Below are 16,096 nucleotides of genomic sequence, written 5' to 3' on the forward strand. Positions count from 1 at the left end.
GTGGCAAACAACTTGGAGTCAAAAGCACAACAACACCGCTTTCAAGTACATTCCCAACATTATTGACTATTACAGCTACCATTGGGTTACTCCTAACCACCAGCTTACTCAGTTTATCACCGACCACGGCAAATTCTCCAGGTATTTGCACAGGTTCACCAACAAAAATTCACCACTTTGTGCTATCTGCTGCAAACCAGATAACTCAGACCACTATCTCTTCGACTGCATCTCTTTGGAGGCAGAGCATCTGGCCATCGAACTCGCTGCTGGAAGTAGGAACATCCACTGGCCATGTGAACACAATGATTTACTAAAGAATAAAGAACTGTATGAAGCCTTCAGTAATCTCATTAAAAGACATGAGGCGATTGCTCCTCTTGTTACCAGAGACTAGAAAAGACCTCTCTACACTGGACTATAATTTCTCAAGTAAGTCTCCAGGTGTTCTCTGTATCAAAGGCGCTTATCGCTGCCATATACTCTCTGTCAATAATTCACGACCATTTATTGTATTTAATCACCTTCACACATGTTCCTTATTCTTTTTATTTTTGTATACACATCAACTGGACCACTTTACATTGTGCAAATTTTCTGCAGCTCCCTGTTGCCTTTCTTTCTTGTATCCATATGCACATATTTTGTTTGTACATATTTTCTAACTTTGCTTTGTCACTACTGCAATTTAGGTATAATCTTAATCTTAATTAATTATTTAATTTTATTATACTATGTTTATTTCATTGTTATTGTAAAAAGTTATCATTATGTAATCTATGTAATCATCATTCATGTTGTATTTATCTCGGCTATGCTATGCGGAACCGAGAATGTATGTACCACATATGTTTAATAAAGATTGATTGATTGATTGATTGTTTCTGCGTACATCACCACTTCAGGAAAGCATTTCCGACCCTGCATTGCTATATGATTCCGAGTCGTCAGGATGCACCCTTACATCTCTTAGAAGTTCTGAAACATTTAACTGAGACACCCTGTATATACTAGAATTGGTCAACAGGTTTATTATGGTTGACTGGTCAATTGCAGAAAATATGACCTTTAAAATGTGGAAAACATTCATATAGATTTAATATTCCTATTAAAATGATTTTTCACAGAAAAATCTTTTAACTATTAGCTATTGGTTAGTAACATGTGATGGATAACGAAGAAGCACTTTTTGCATTGGTGGTCATTGCTAGGTTATGTTATTTTAGTAATTGTTTTGTTGCACCTTAAGCAAGTGTAAAATGAGTGAGTCAAATAAGCAAAATTTATGATTTTTGGGATAGAGAGAGAGAGAGAAAGTTATATTTTGTTATGATAAAAAATAAATGGTGTTTAATTTATGTTTTAGTATATTTACCAGACAGAAATAATCTGGAACATTAATTACTGTGCAATAAATTAATATAATTAAGTTTTGCAGCATAATTTTATTAGGGTGGATTATTAAGCTATTACAGAAGAACAGATGTGAAGTAGACATTGGCGCTTTTAATTCATGAAAGTCAATCTTACTCCACTATAAGTTGGCCAGGCCTGATATACATTATTCACATTATGAGGAATTTATGGAAAACAACCTAGTTCAAGTTTTTGCCACTAGGCAAAAATATGGTGCTTCAAGAACAAAATTTATAAGTTAATAAAGCAAAACTTTATTTTACATCATGTGTTCAATATGCAAGCCATTCTGTGTTAATTATATGTTGGAAATGTAATACAGCATAACAACAACCCATACGAAGACATAAAAAAGGATCTAACTAAAATGGTCAAAAACATGTACGTCAATAATAATATAAGTGAAAACAATAAAAACTACATCCTTAATTTCAAAAACAATAGAACCACGAAACTAAATATAAGATTAAAAACCCACAAAAAAGAAGAAAAATTCAGACCTTTAGTAGATTTTAGATTTTCCATATTTTACAACTTAGAACAGTATATCAAGCAACAATTAATAAACATCAATAATTCTAAGTACACCGTAAAAAACGCTGATGATGTTATTAATAGAATGCTGAAAATACAGAAACAAAACACTGATAAACTAATCAGTCTTGATGTCAAAAATATGTACCCAAATATAAAATGGAAATTAATAGAGGAAAGTCTAATTATGTTAAATGTAGATAAAACTTTAATTTGATACACTTTGCATTTACCAGAAACTATTTTAATGTTAATGCAGACTTCTATAGACAAGTAGATGGCATCAGTATGGGATCAAAGATGGGACCAAAATTAGCTGAATTAGCTATGATAAACATAGACAAAAAAATAAATAATATCCCAGGCATAAAACTAGTAATGAGATACGCCGACGACTACTTAATAATATACAATAACAGAATAACAAACGATGATAATATTCTGAACCCTGCTAACAAATTTAACGAAAATATTCAATTCAATATTGAAAAAGAAAGCAATAATAAAATAAATTATCTTGATATAACAATCATAAATACACTTAGTAATTTTTCTTTTGTAACATACGAAAAACATGTAATGTTAATAAAACTATTAACTACTATTCATATGTCCCAGAATATATAAAAAAGAATATTTATATCATGGAGTTAAAAAACTTATATACAAGAATATCAGATAAAAAATGGCAAAAAATTAAAATGAAGGAGCTAGAAGCTAAATTTTTACTTAAAGATTACCCCAAATCGAAATTAAACACATGGCAAAAAAATACTGGAAAAACAGGTTTAATATGAAATATAAATTCAAAAAATACAAAACCTTCCCATATATCAAAAACATTTTCGAGGGCTGTAATAAGATCCTAAAAAAAGACAATATCAGTTCGGCACCATCTTTAACCAACAAAATATCTCATAGTATCCATTATGACATTAATAAACAACATAACAACAAACCTAACATTCTAAAATCTGTAGGAACTGTTTACAAACTTGAATGCAACTGTCAAAATACGAAAACTTACATCGGTGAAACAGGCCAGTTAATTGAAACCAGAATTAAAGAACATGAAGCTGCCATCCACCTTAAACCTGGTACTTGCCTAATTCCCCCTTGTACTACCACACTAGTGACAATAATTGCCAAATTAATAAAAACAATATAAAAGTGTTACATTTAGAAAAAGACCCATATAAAAAGAAATTTAAAGAACACATAGAACTCAAAAAACACCCTAAACATAACTTAATTAATATTTCTGAAGGCATGTCAATAGACCCCCAATGGTATATAAACTATTAGAGAGCACCTCCACGCGTTAAATATTTAAAGCACACCCTCTTGTACGGAATGTTAGGAATGGTTTAAGTAACATCACTTGCCAGTATACTGTTACTCGGTGAACACCGGATAATGCCCGTTGTCAATTTGTACTCTGTTCCATTTCTTATCAAGAATAATACATTTTAACTAAAAATATAAGTGTTTATAGATATTTTTAAAATTAATAATCCATGTTATATATATTCTTCACATAAATGATGTGTTAACCACACCCTTTACTTTTTTCATATTATAGGAAATAGTCATACAACTATGTAATAAAAATATTGTCACACATGTCTATACTGTACCATTATATAACATGTAAGGTTTTTATGTTATTGTCAACCTGCATTTATGTTAAATCCCACTTACCAATGTTGTGAAACTCACCTTGTTTTTGTAATTTTTAACAGCACTGAAGAGGGGTTGGGAATACAAGCCAACCTGAAATGCATCTGAATTTTTTAAAAAAGTGTTCTTTTAAATAAACCGTAACATTTTCCTAACTAATTATTGTTTGATCGTCTACCAAAATTAACGTTTGGATTACAAAGACGCTACACACAGAATTAATTTTACTAATTCATCAATTATAAAAAAATATAACTCTTAATTATAAAAAATAACCAGTTAAAAAGTTGGAGAAACAGTAGTGTATGTGCGTAGTAAGGAACCTTGTAAATATAATCTAGAAGTTGCTTTAAAAATATGCTAATAGCAGCCAAAAAAATATGTACAGAAGAAAAAAGTTTTATCTATTGGATAATTTAAGATTTTCATTTTTATTTTCAGATGACTTCTGCTTTTCCTATGAGTGCTGAAGAATACAAATATCTTTTGCAACAGTCTATTAATTATTTCAAAAAATGTGAAGCAATCAAAGCTTCTATGAATGGTAACAAAAAAGATAATAAGTTTGATTTTAATAGTGCTAGTACTTCACAGAATTCATCTGCAGTATCTGAAAATTCACAAAATTCATCCAAAGTAGTAGAAAATGAAAAAGAAAAAACAGAAAGCAAAGAAATTTCACCCAACACAGACAATGATGCTAAAGAGAAAAAATCAAATCCAGTAAAAATAGAAAATAATAATGATAAAGAAGAACACATGGTGGTTGAAGTTATGCCAGAAGCTTGTGTTTTATCTGAAGAAGTTCCAAAAAATGAAAGACCAACATCAAGTAAAATGCTAAAAACTTCTGAGGGGAGTTTATTTGTTGGATCTTCTTTTCCTACCGTAGGTCTTGACTTAAGGAAAACCGTATCTAGAGAAGAATATGCATTATTTTTTAAAAATCAGTTGGCTTCTTTATATGGCTATATTAATCCAATGGAAAATAATCAAGCAAAAGCTTTACCAACAATTACAAAGACTGTTCGTAAGTAGATGTTATAAAATTTATATTGAATTTTTTTTAAATATGTTTCAAAATAACAATTTATTTATTTATAGAACAAGTTAAATGTATGTGCTATAAATGTAAAATGCAATTTGTAAGTGTTGAAGATTTGGCCAAACATTGTCAAGTTCATAGAGTGGAGGGTGACAGAATGTTAAACAGATGCCACATGTGTCCGTACGGAACTAATCGTACCTATGATTTTAGAAGGCATTTGAAAACACATCTTCGTCAAAAAGGTCACAGATGTTTGCGATGTGGTGGTGTTTTTAAAACCAAAAAAGAAGCAAATGATCATCCATGTATTCAAACAGGTAAGTAGATTTTTTTATCCCAAAATATTGATAAAATTGTAAATGAATAAATTGTTGAGAGTGCATTTTGTTTGTTTTTAATATTTTCAAACTTTCAAACCAAATTTTAAAATTAAGAAAACTTTAGGCATTTTAGTAATGAAGTAACAAGTACACTGTTTCCCTTATGTTTATGAATAAATGGAATTGAGTAATCCTTCATGAACATTGAATTTTCAAACTTAATTCAATCTTCAATGTTAAATTTGTAATTCATTCCAAAACTTTATATATTACTGCTGTTTTAAAAATTTTTTAGAAAAATAAATAGTTTTATTAAATAAATATATTGTGCAATGGTTTATAATGCTGCAAAAGACATTTTATTCAAGCCAAAAAAAATAAATAAATAAATAAACGAAATAGTAATCTAACCTACAACAGACACCATACAAATGAGTGAGTGCAGTGATCTTTTAGCTTTGTGCCAGCTTGAAAATCCAGTTCACATAAGCACCAACTCCAGTTTACAGTAGTAGGTAATCTCCCATTCATAAAAGTTGAAATTTTGGTGCATAAATTTTTGATCACTAATAATCAAATTTTCCAAACACTGGCATCCACAAACATCAAGGGTATAGTGTATATCAAACATCAAAATGAGTATTCATTATTTGAAGTTTTTTAAAATTAATTATGTTCAAAGATTTAGTTTTATATATTAATTAAAAAAGCAATATTTATTAATGGAAGTTGTAGAATTCAAATTACAGTACTCTTAGCAGGTATGAAAATGTGAAAAACATGGGAAAATTGAAGCAGACATCTAAGTTAGATTGAATATTGAAATATAGACTGTGTAATATGTTACATTATGATATTTATTATTTGTATTTATACATTATAAAAATATTATCCTTGATTCATTGTATTATAGATCATAAAACATGTTGATTGTTGCATGGTGCTACAGATTGTGCAGTACTTTAGTGTGTTGTACTTTTCCTGAAATATATCAGTCAGTAGCTACAGTGCACAGTGTTGGTTTATTGCAAATTTGACAGCTTGTGGTAATTATCAGTGTTGATAGGTGAGTTCAACAACATATTTTACTATTCTTGTTAAATAATTACCCAAGAAACCTTATAGAAAATGGGAGAAAGAATTAATACAAAATAAAAGTGAACAAAAGCAAAGTAAAAAGTTAAAATATATATAAATAGTTTATTTTATTCCTTGCATTTGTGAAAATACACATTACTATACAGGAGAAACTAAAAGGAAATTAAAAATACAATTAAAAGAGCACATATCAGATTTAAAATGTAAAAAGCAAAATTTCATTTTTTATGAACATTGTTTACAAATGTAATATAGATAAAAACACTACAGTTTTACATAAAGAAGTAAATACGTATAATAGGAAATTTAAAGAAAGTATAGAAATGTTAAAAGCTAAAAATAAAATTAACAAAAATTTAAGTGTTAAAATAAATGATAACTGAATTAAATTATTATAAATTAAGAAAAAGAAATAATGTATAATATATGTAAAAATAGTATGCAATTTAAAATACAGGTATACCTCGCCTTACGTCAGTAATTGGTTCCAGGAGAGGCGATGTAAGTCGAAAAACGACGTAAGCCGAGGTATACCTGTATAGTTATAAAAAATGTATATAACAACTCATATTTAAATTTGTAAAATAATAAAAGAATTATTATGTAAATTATATGAAAAAGTACAGAGCTAATGTAAAAGCTAATACATAAATGTTAAAAATGAATGATGGGAATTTTCAGTGTAAAAGTGTTGATTCAATGTAATGTAATTGTGTTTGTTAAAATTTACTAAACTGCTTATACAGATGTAAAACAAAATTCTAATGTTAAATGTAAAAACTATTGTAAAAATAGTTAACTAATTTATAGGAAATTGTACAGATTAAAATTAATGTGATTTTAAAAAGGAGGAAAGAACATCAAGGTATGTCATAAAGTTTTAAGAGCATTTTAATAATACAGTATTGTAATATTTGCAATTGTTTATATTTTTAGCCAATGGAAGAGGGGTTTATACACAAAATGCATCGTAGCAATAAATATAATATTTAATAAAGTGGATGTATTGATAGTCTATTGCCTTATTATATCACTTCATTGTGTGTAAGAGAAAGTAACATATTTTACTGTTGTTTGTTAAATTATTAGTCATAAAATACACAATCTAATATTTTATTCTTAAATTTTCATTAAATGTAAGCTAAGTATTTTATTAATATTGTAATTAATTAAAAAATATTGTATGCTCTCCCATAATATTCAAGGAATTTAACCCTTCCTGTTGGATTAGTACAATGTCACATGTTACAAGAGTTTGCAGTATTTATTTGCATATTTACTATTTAGTTCGAAAACAGAAATCTGTTGCAATAAATTAAAATAACTAAATTAGTTATCAACTAAGACAGATGAAATATCAGTTACCAGTAAGAAAAATTGGAATAAATAAACCATACATCCTTGTATGAACAGTGTCAACAATGCCCAGATCAGGATACTCTGACACCACACTGGTTACACTGGCAAATCAAAATTGACACTGAAATGTATGTGAGTGGTTATGTATGGGGACTCAGAGTAAGCAAACAGGGGAGGAAGTTGAGAGACAAAAGCCCAGAAGTAATTCACTCTGCTACTAGTTTAACATTAAAACAACAAAGATTTAATTCTTGAAGTTAGACTATTTACAAAAATATAACATTTTCGAGTCTATCATTAAATCCTTTTACACAAACCACAGAAGACACAGTTTCATTGGTTAGAAGATAAAACTTCTTTAAAAGACAAATAATAAAAGGTAAAAATTCACAATTAAAAATGATCAAACGCCAGCCTTTTATTGTAGGATTTTTAATGTTAATGTTTTAAGGATGTTTTTAATGTTAAAAACGTCNTTTAAATACAGTATTTACTTTTAATATTACCGATATGTCATCGAAAAGAAAACGTGTTGTATTATCTTTAAAAGACAAATTAAAGTGTTTGTTTCGATTATCCGGATTTTTCCTTATCCGGACTACCTTCATCCCCAATTAGTCCGGATAATCGAGGTTCTACTGTAATTAAAAAATATTGTATGCTCTCCCATAATATTCAAGGAATTTAACCCTTCCTGTTGGATTAGTACAATGTCACATGTTACAAGAGTTTGCAGTATTTATTTGCATATTTACTATTTAGTTCGAAAACAGAAATCTGTTGCAATAAATTAAAATAACTAAATTAGTTATCAACTAAGACAGATGAAATATCAGTTACCAGTAAGAAAAATTGGAATAAATAAACCATACATCCTTGTATGAACAGTGTCAACAATGCCCAGATCAGGATACTCTGACACCACACTGGTTACACTGGCAAATCAAAATTGACACTGAAATGTATGTGAGTGGTTATGTATGGGGACTCAGAGTAAGCAAACAGGGGAGGAAGTTGAGAGACAAAAGCCCAGAAGTAATTCACTCTGCTACTAGTTTAACATTAAAACAACAAAGATTTAATTCTTGAAGTTAGACTATTTACAAAAATATAACATTTTCGAGTCTATCATTAAATCCTTTTACACAAACCACAGAAGACACAGTTTCATTGGTTAGAAGATAAAACTTCTTTAAAAGACAAATAATAAAAGGTAAAAATTCACAATTAAAAATGATCAAACGCCAGCCTTTTATTGTAGGATTTTTAATGTTAATGTTTTAAGGATGTTTTTAATGTTAAAAACGTCAACTCCTACAATAAAAGGCTGGCGTTTAATCATTTTTAATTGTGAATTTTTACCTTTTATTATTTGTCTTTTAAAGAAGTTTTATCTTCTAACCAATGAAACTGTGTCTTCTGTGGTTTGTGTAAAAGGATTTAATGATAGACTCGAAAATGTTATACTTTTGTAAATAGTCTAACTTCAAGAATTAAAATATTGAAGAATGTCCTGAGTCAACATTGAATTATGAACAAAGATTTATTTAACCTTACGTAACTAACATCAAATAATATATTATCTAACATATTTATCAGAAAAATGCTTGACACAAGTCTATCATCTATCTACTATGTAATGCTATCTATCTAGAGAGAGAGAGTTTACATTGTTCTTGTTAAAATTAAACTTTGTAATTGTACTGAATTTTGAAGCAGACCAAAGACTCAAAACAGCAGACTCGATATAATCACAAAGTTTATTTTTAATAAGAAAATGAAGAATATCATGAAAGAAATGACCTATATAAAGGCTCTAAAATAATTTTCAAAAGATCACCAAATATAGTAGTCCCTCATTATATTGTGCTTGTCAGGAGACAAAGAAAAAGCATGATATAATGGAGTACTAAAAATTCTGGGCTTACACTAAACAGACTATACACTCTATGGAATCTCTATCCTCTGTTCTTTCATCAGCAAGTGTTTGATATAAAATAAGCATAGTTTTGCAATACTTAATTTTATTTGTGGTTATATCATAGTAAATTATGTTTACATAGACATCAATACCACAAATACCCATTTAGCATTATTGTTTTTTTAACAATGACATTTAAAGACAAATAAAGTGGATATAAAAACAAAATATCAGTTGCAATTTTATTATACAGTACTATATTTCATTAAAAAAATTGTTTATTAAAAATGTGTGTAATTTATATTTTTCAATAAAAATCATAAATACAGTAATTGAAAATATAATAGAATATCAAAACTTATAATAATTTATATTTTTCAATAAAAATCATAAATACAGTAATTGAAAACATAAGAGAATATCAAAACTTATAAAATTAGAGTAAAAATTCTCTAAAAAGCAAAATAAAGTTACTACTGTATAAAAATTTTAGAACTTTCTGTTCAAAAGTAAAGAAATCTTTTTCTTACACATTACACTGTGAATTACAATTCACATAAAGGTGTAAAGTTTTGAATTCACAGAAACTTGTACTTAAAAATCAATAAACAAACAATTTTTAATATCAAAAACAAATGATAATTGATCTGTACACCTGTTTTGCTTATTTAATTGTTGACAAATTTATTGTTTCATCTGCATTGGGTAGTTTCAAGGACAATGGTAGGAATAAAATACAGTATTTAATTTAAAAAAAATTCAATGGCTATTGATATTTTAAAATTCATTGACTCAAGTGCTTCTAAAATTTGGGAGAAGAAGATGAAGAAGAAGAAGAAGAAGAAAAAAAAAAAAACGATANTATTGTTTTACCCACAATGGTAGTTTTGAGGACAATGGCAGGAATAAAATACCGTATTTTGTTGCAAAAAGAAATTCGATGGCAATTGATATTTTAAAATGTATTGATTCAAGTGCTTTTAAAATTTGGGAAATAAAAAAAAAAGCGCAATATATCCAAATCTGCAATATAATGAGGCACAATATAACAAGGGGCTACTGCATTTATGATATATTGAGGAATGACAGATAAGTTAGAGGAGAAAGCTGCTGTGTACAGGATACCTTATGAAAACATGCAGTTAGGCATAAGGAAGAATTATATTTGAGTCTCCAAAAGAAACTTGGAGTTAGACTTAAAGAATATGTATATATATTCTTTATCTATAATAAAAATGAAGTTCGTTCTACTGGTCTTTTTAACGAATTTTAAAGAAGAATCTGTGCTTGAGAAAGGACCCAGGGAAGGATCCGAAAACGTTTGCATCTAATCTTAATCAAATTTAATACCGGTTAAAGATTCGATGAGGTATTATTCTTTATCTATATATATAAAATTGCTTGTCCTGACTGACTCACTGATTCATCATCGCCCAGAGCAAACCGCTGAACCTAAAGAGGTGAAATTTGGTACACAGTTAGGATACGTCATGAAAATGTGCACTAAGAAGGGGTTTTTCAAAATTCCCCCCACGGGGGAATTTTGAAAAACTGAAAAATTTTGAAAATGGGAGAGGGAGAGGATTAAGGCTTAACCGGAAAAATGGCTTCTACTGTACTATTTTAGATGCGATTTTTTGTTTTTATATGTGTTTTAGTAGGGTATGCCATGGGAATTCACATTAAGAAGGGATTTTTCGAAATTCTCCCGCGGGGGAGAGGTAGAGTATTAAGGCTTAACCAGAAAAGCAGCTTCTACTGTACTATTTTAGATGCGATTTTTTGTTTTCAACTATGTTTAGTCTTCATTGAGTACTTAGGTGTATTAAATTGATAACATTTCATACATTGTTATAAATATTTTTATCTATTTCGATTTTAAAAATGTTTGAACCATTTTAAATTTGAATTTGTTATTGCATATTGGTTCGATTATAGAACGATTGTAAACATTCCAGAAAATTGATCAAATTGAAAATAGTTCATTTGATTCTCGGCAATTCTCTTCAGCGATAGGTGTTATATAACAATTACTATGGTTATTGAAATATTGAATGTAAATGGGGTTTGCTTGCAAAACCTCCGTGGACGAAGTCACGGTTAACAGCTAGTCTTATAATATAATCGAGATGGGTTGATGATGATAATAAGCATAGAGCCCAAACGGTTGGAAGTTGAAATTTGGTACATAGGGTATGTCATGAGAATGCACACTAAGAAGGGATTTTGGAAATTCCTTCATGGGGGAGAGGGATAGTGTTAAGGATTACCCTGAAGAACTCTGCTTTTACTGTACTATTTTAGATGTGGGTTTTTGCAGGAAATTGAACATATTTTTAGACCCATCTAAAAATTCTCTAATTAGCCTTGGAAGAGGAGGGAAAGAGCAGGTTGGAGAATAAAAGTATTAATGCAAGAAACGCAGACGATTTACCAGCAGCAAGGAAGTTCATTGTAAAAAAGAAGCTTCTTTTGTAGAAACTCCTAGTTACCATATTTACTAAGATATTTTTTTATATTTAATATTTACAATTCTAGTTTTATTTTTTAATATTATATTTCATTTTTTGTATTCTTTATATTGAAATATTCAAAAGTTGATGTTCCAAACATCAATCTTGTGAGGATGGCCTATGCATTAGGCTGAAAATGTTAATGTATTAGCAAATAAATGTTTCTCAGCAGTCAAAGGTGTTCAGTGGTGAATTGAACGGGAAAAAAAATAGAATTTTTTCAACAGAATGGTTTGAGTATTTTCTTCTACGCAAACAAGGTGTTTTTTCCCCATGGTTACAATGGCAAACAATGGTGCTTGCACGGCTCATACTACCATATATAAACAGCCAGTTTCCAAATGTAGAGTTTTTGGCTACACCATGGGAAAAGCAGTAGATTTATCAGACTTCAATAAAGAACAAATTGTTATGGCCAGGTTTCTGGAAATGTCAATCTCAGAAAATGTAAGGTTTGCCGACATTGAGGGGGAAAAAGTCTATCTCACGTCAGAATGAGCCTAAGGGAAACCGCGTATGTGGGCGGTGGCGAAGGAGACAAATGATGAACAAGTGTTTTACAAGATAAAACCCGTTTATTTGTTCGAATTCATGCTTACATCGATAATGGACAATTCCAAGATCTTGGTGCTCCTGGGAACGGCGAAAGTTCGTGATCTCGGTTGCAGTTCGGGCGGACAAGAAAGATATCTGGACGAAGCAGAAGTTCATTGTTACGTTGCGGCGTCCTTGGTGATCGGCAGATGCACAACACAGTTTAAATCACCACTGTAGGCTTAATCCGGAGGAGACTCTCTTTCGACCTTGAAGTTCCGATTTTTATAGTTTTTTCCCCCCACTGTTCGCATTTCGGATTGGTCCCTCGTCCCATTCCTCGCTTCCCGATTGGTCTCTCTTTTGTCTCCAGGTGCAAGATGAAACTGTTTCGGGTCGCGGGAAAGGTCCGATTCGAGGTGTCCATCTGATACCTCTTTGTCGACTCTGCTTGATGACTGTTTATAAAATAATAACACCTGCACTCATAACTCAGGCCGTTATTTACCATTTTTGACGTCTAAGAATTTAATGATCATTTTCACCTTTCACCTATCAAAAATTTCTCTATTTTTTCGTTCGAAAAGGTTCATCTCGGCCAACATTTTATAGACACACGAGTCAAAGATCTACCTGTTTATGAGCGCTCGTGTTAGAGTTTGTCTTCCGCTAAGACCTTAACAGATAGTTGACACATACTCGAACCGTTCCGAGTCTCGTTGTTTACATCTTGTGTCGCGCAAGAATTTCACGGTTTACTCGAGTTCGAACCTCGTCTGGGAACTCACAAAAAGCACTACTGGTGGGCTGTTTACTTGCAGTCTTCGTTAGTACTTACGAAAGTGGTGTATGGATGGAGAAATGAGAAGTCAATGGGCAGCTGTATGCCATCCATTGCACATTGATTCCAGTGGGGAGCAGAAACTATTACACATTGTTTGCCGTGATCAAAAGGCTACAGCAGCCCAAATAACCAGCAGATACAACAGTAATGACCAAGAAAATGTGTCTCAGCACACAGTGCAGCATACCCTTCTGCATATGGGCTTGCATAGCTGTCCATATGCAGCTGAGTCCCTGCACTTACATCATGTAATTGACAACAGCATCTGCAATGGGCCAGAGAACATCACAATTTGACCTTAGAAGGATGGAAGAAAGTCATCTGGTCTGAAGAGTCACATTTTCTGGTCCATCACATTGATGGTCGAGTGCAGATACACTGATTTACAAAGGAGACCATGGCAGTCAGATGCACCATTGGACGGATACAAGCTGGTGGAGGCGGTATTATGGTGTGAGTGATTGTTTTCACGGGATACATTAGGACCCATCATCCCTGTCAAACAATCCCCTACAGCTGTGCACTATATGAACATCATTGCAGACCAGGTTCACCCCTTCATGGCAACAACATTCCCGGTGGGTGATGGCCTGTATCACCAGGATTATGCACCATGTCATAAGGCCCAAATCATCATGGAGTGGTTTGAGGAACATTCCAGTGAATTTCAAGTCATGTGTTGGCCTCCGAATTCATCTGATATCAATCCAATTGATTGAAAGGGGAGAAAAACTAATTGTAGTATGTTTTTTATTTTGTGCAATATTTTATGTAAATTAGTGATTCATATTGTGATTAAATATTTTAAAAGAAATATGACATGGAATTTTTTAAGATGACTTAGATAAGTTGACATTACAAGCAATATGGTAATTCTGCCCATAATAAAGCTTCAATAATTGTAATGTTCACAAAACTAAATTCATTGCTGACATTTTTTCTGACAACTTGATGTCAGATTTGTAATTTGGTAAGAGACAGAACAGATAACAGATAATTGAAATTCTCACTAACCTGTCAAAACAGTCCAGCATTTGTCAAAACTAACATTTAATGTTTTAGAACTACTCCAAAGGTCTTCACCGGGAATTTGAAATACTGGAATGTTCTTTTAATTTTTGCTGTTAGAAATTAATAAGGACACATTATCCTTGTTATGTGTATTACATAATTATTATGTGTCTTTAATAATTTCTCTTATAATGTGGTGTCAAAGCATTTTCAAGATCACTTTTTCTTCTTTCTTATTAATGCGGCTCCTTTCCATATTTTGCCTTAAAAATTTCAAGTGCCTCCATATCATAAGAGATATGGAAGCACTTGAAATTTACATGGTAAACATGCTTTAACATCGCATTATAAGCTCCATATGAAGGATTTCCATAATGCGCATGACAACAAAAATTAAAAAATTCATTTGATTTGAAAGAAAAATTAAAAGAACATTCCAGTATTTCAAATTCCCGGTGAAGACCTTTGGAGTAGTTCTAAAGCATTAGATGTTAGTTTTGACAAATGCTGGACTGTTTTGACAGATTAGTGAGAATTTGTGTAGAAGTCATCCAGTTTTGAGTAGAGTAACTGTTAATATAACATACATTTTAACAAACTACTTGATATTTATTGCATATAATATGGTGAGAATAAAGAAAAATACAATTTAGAAGTAAGAGAAACAGATTTAGATGAAACAAGTAAAACAGCAAGGCTGTATTTGGGACAAGACTATGTCTCGGATACTCACTACTAAGCAGAATCACTTTGACGCTCAAGGCAGGTTTCGTTCTCATTCTCCAATCTTCTTTGGTATTGCTGGTTTTGAGTGCGATCTTTCAAACTATGCCGGCCACGACATGAGGTCGTCCATGATGCATTTTTGGTAAAATTAAACTATCCAATTTCAAAATTTCTCAACATTGCATGTCATTCTGGGTTGAATTTTTGTTGATGCCTAATGAAAATTTCCCGTTTTTGAAAAAATAATCCTGGCTATTGTATCATCCGAAATTATTTATATATATACTGTAAGGTCTCGTTTTATGCAGTGGATACATTTTACAGAAAAGCGCATATAAAAAATTTGCATAAAAAAAGACTTTACTTGCCTTGAAAAGTAGGGATACGTTCCGTAATTTTCTAAAATCGCATAAAACCAAAACAACGAGTTAAAATTAACTTAAAACCGCATAAAAAAAGTTTGCAGAAATTAAAAGAAATAGGCTGCTTATTACTGCAACTTGAAATCAACAAAATTTAAACTCGCTACTTATTATAAAAATGAACAAAACATCGCTTAAATAAAATTTAATTTCAAAACAATTACAGTTTATACCTTTCAATGCAAAACTCAGAATGACATAATAGCGACTTGTCGATGGTATCATGTACAAGGGGAATCCCCAAATTGCAAAAGCTCACTCTAAAAACAAATCACTGACATCTGGATGTGAAGAGTTAATTAAAATTTTAATTAATTTTAAAACCCCTTTAGTTCCTTGCCCGAGTTAACTCGGGCAGGTTACATAGCGTTACATAAAACACGGTCCTTAAGGCCATTTTTGAAATTTTTTTTGGAATGTTTTTTAAGTCTCCAAATTTTTAAAAAATATTTAAAAATATATGGCCAGCTAGTGTTCACTGTACTTTAAATCTGTGTCCTCCCGCGACGTCTATGAGAATGCCCTGGGAAATCCAACTCCAGCTGTGTTCAAGGTCATCCAGATGTGTAAACAATGACTCATCGGTGTTAAATTTCACAGAAGGGCAAGACAAAGGAAGTTAAACTTTGAAGCTTTTTCTTCAAAATTAACGCATTTCTTTCGTTTTTTT

At 30.9% G+C, this 16,096-nt stretch overlaps 1 protein-coding gene across 6 annotated transcripts in view; it reads left to right on the top strand.

Annotated features, from left to right (window-relative positions):
- The window catches only part of LOC111636844 (gastrula zinc finger protein XlCGF26.1-like), a 97,819-nt gene that overhangs the window by 54,754 nt on the left and 26,969 nt on the right, over positions 1-16,096 (top strand). For all 6 annotated transcript variants that reach the window (XM_023382226.1, XM_023382224.1, XM_023382228.1 and 3 more), the window contains exons 3-4: positions 4,072-4,660; positions 4,735-4,995. In XM_023382226.1, coding sequence (XP_023237994.1) covers positions 4,072-4,660; positions 4,735-4,995 — 850 coding nt within the window. The remainder of the gene's footprint in view (positions 1-4,071; positions 4,661-4,734; positions 4,996-16,096) is intronic.

The sequence above is a fragment of the Centruroides sculpturatus genome, unplaced genomic scaffold, assembly GCF_000671375.1.
Source record: "Centruroides sculpturatus isolate CEXI.00-Female unplaced genomic scaffold, Cexi_2.0 scaffold943, whole genome shotgun sequence".
In the NCBI taxonomy this organism is placed as follows: domain Eukaryota; kingdom Metazoa; phylum Arthropoda; class Arachnida; order Scorpiones; family Buthidae; genus Centruroides; species Centruroides sculpturatus.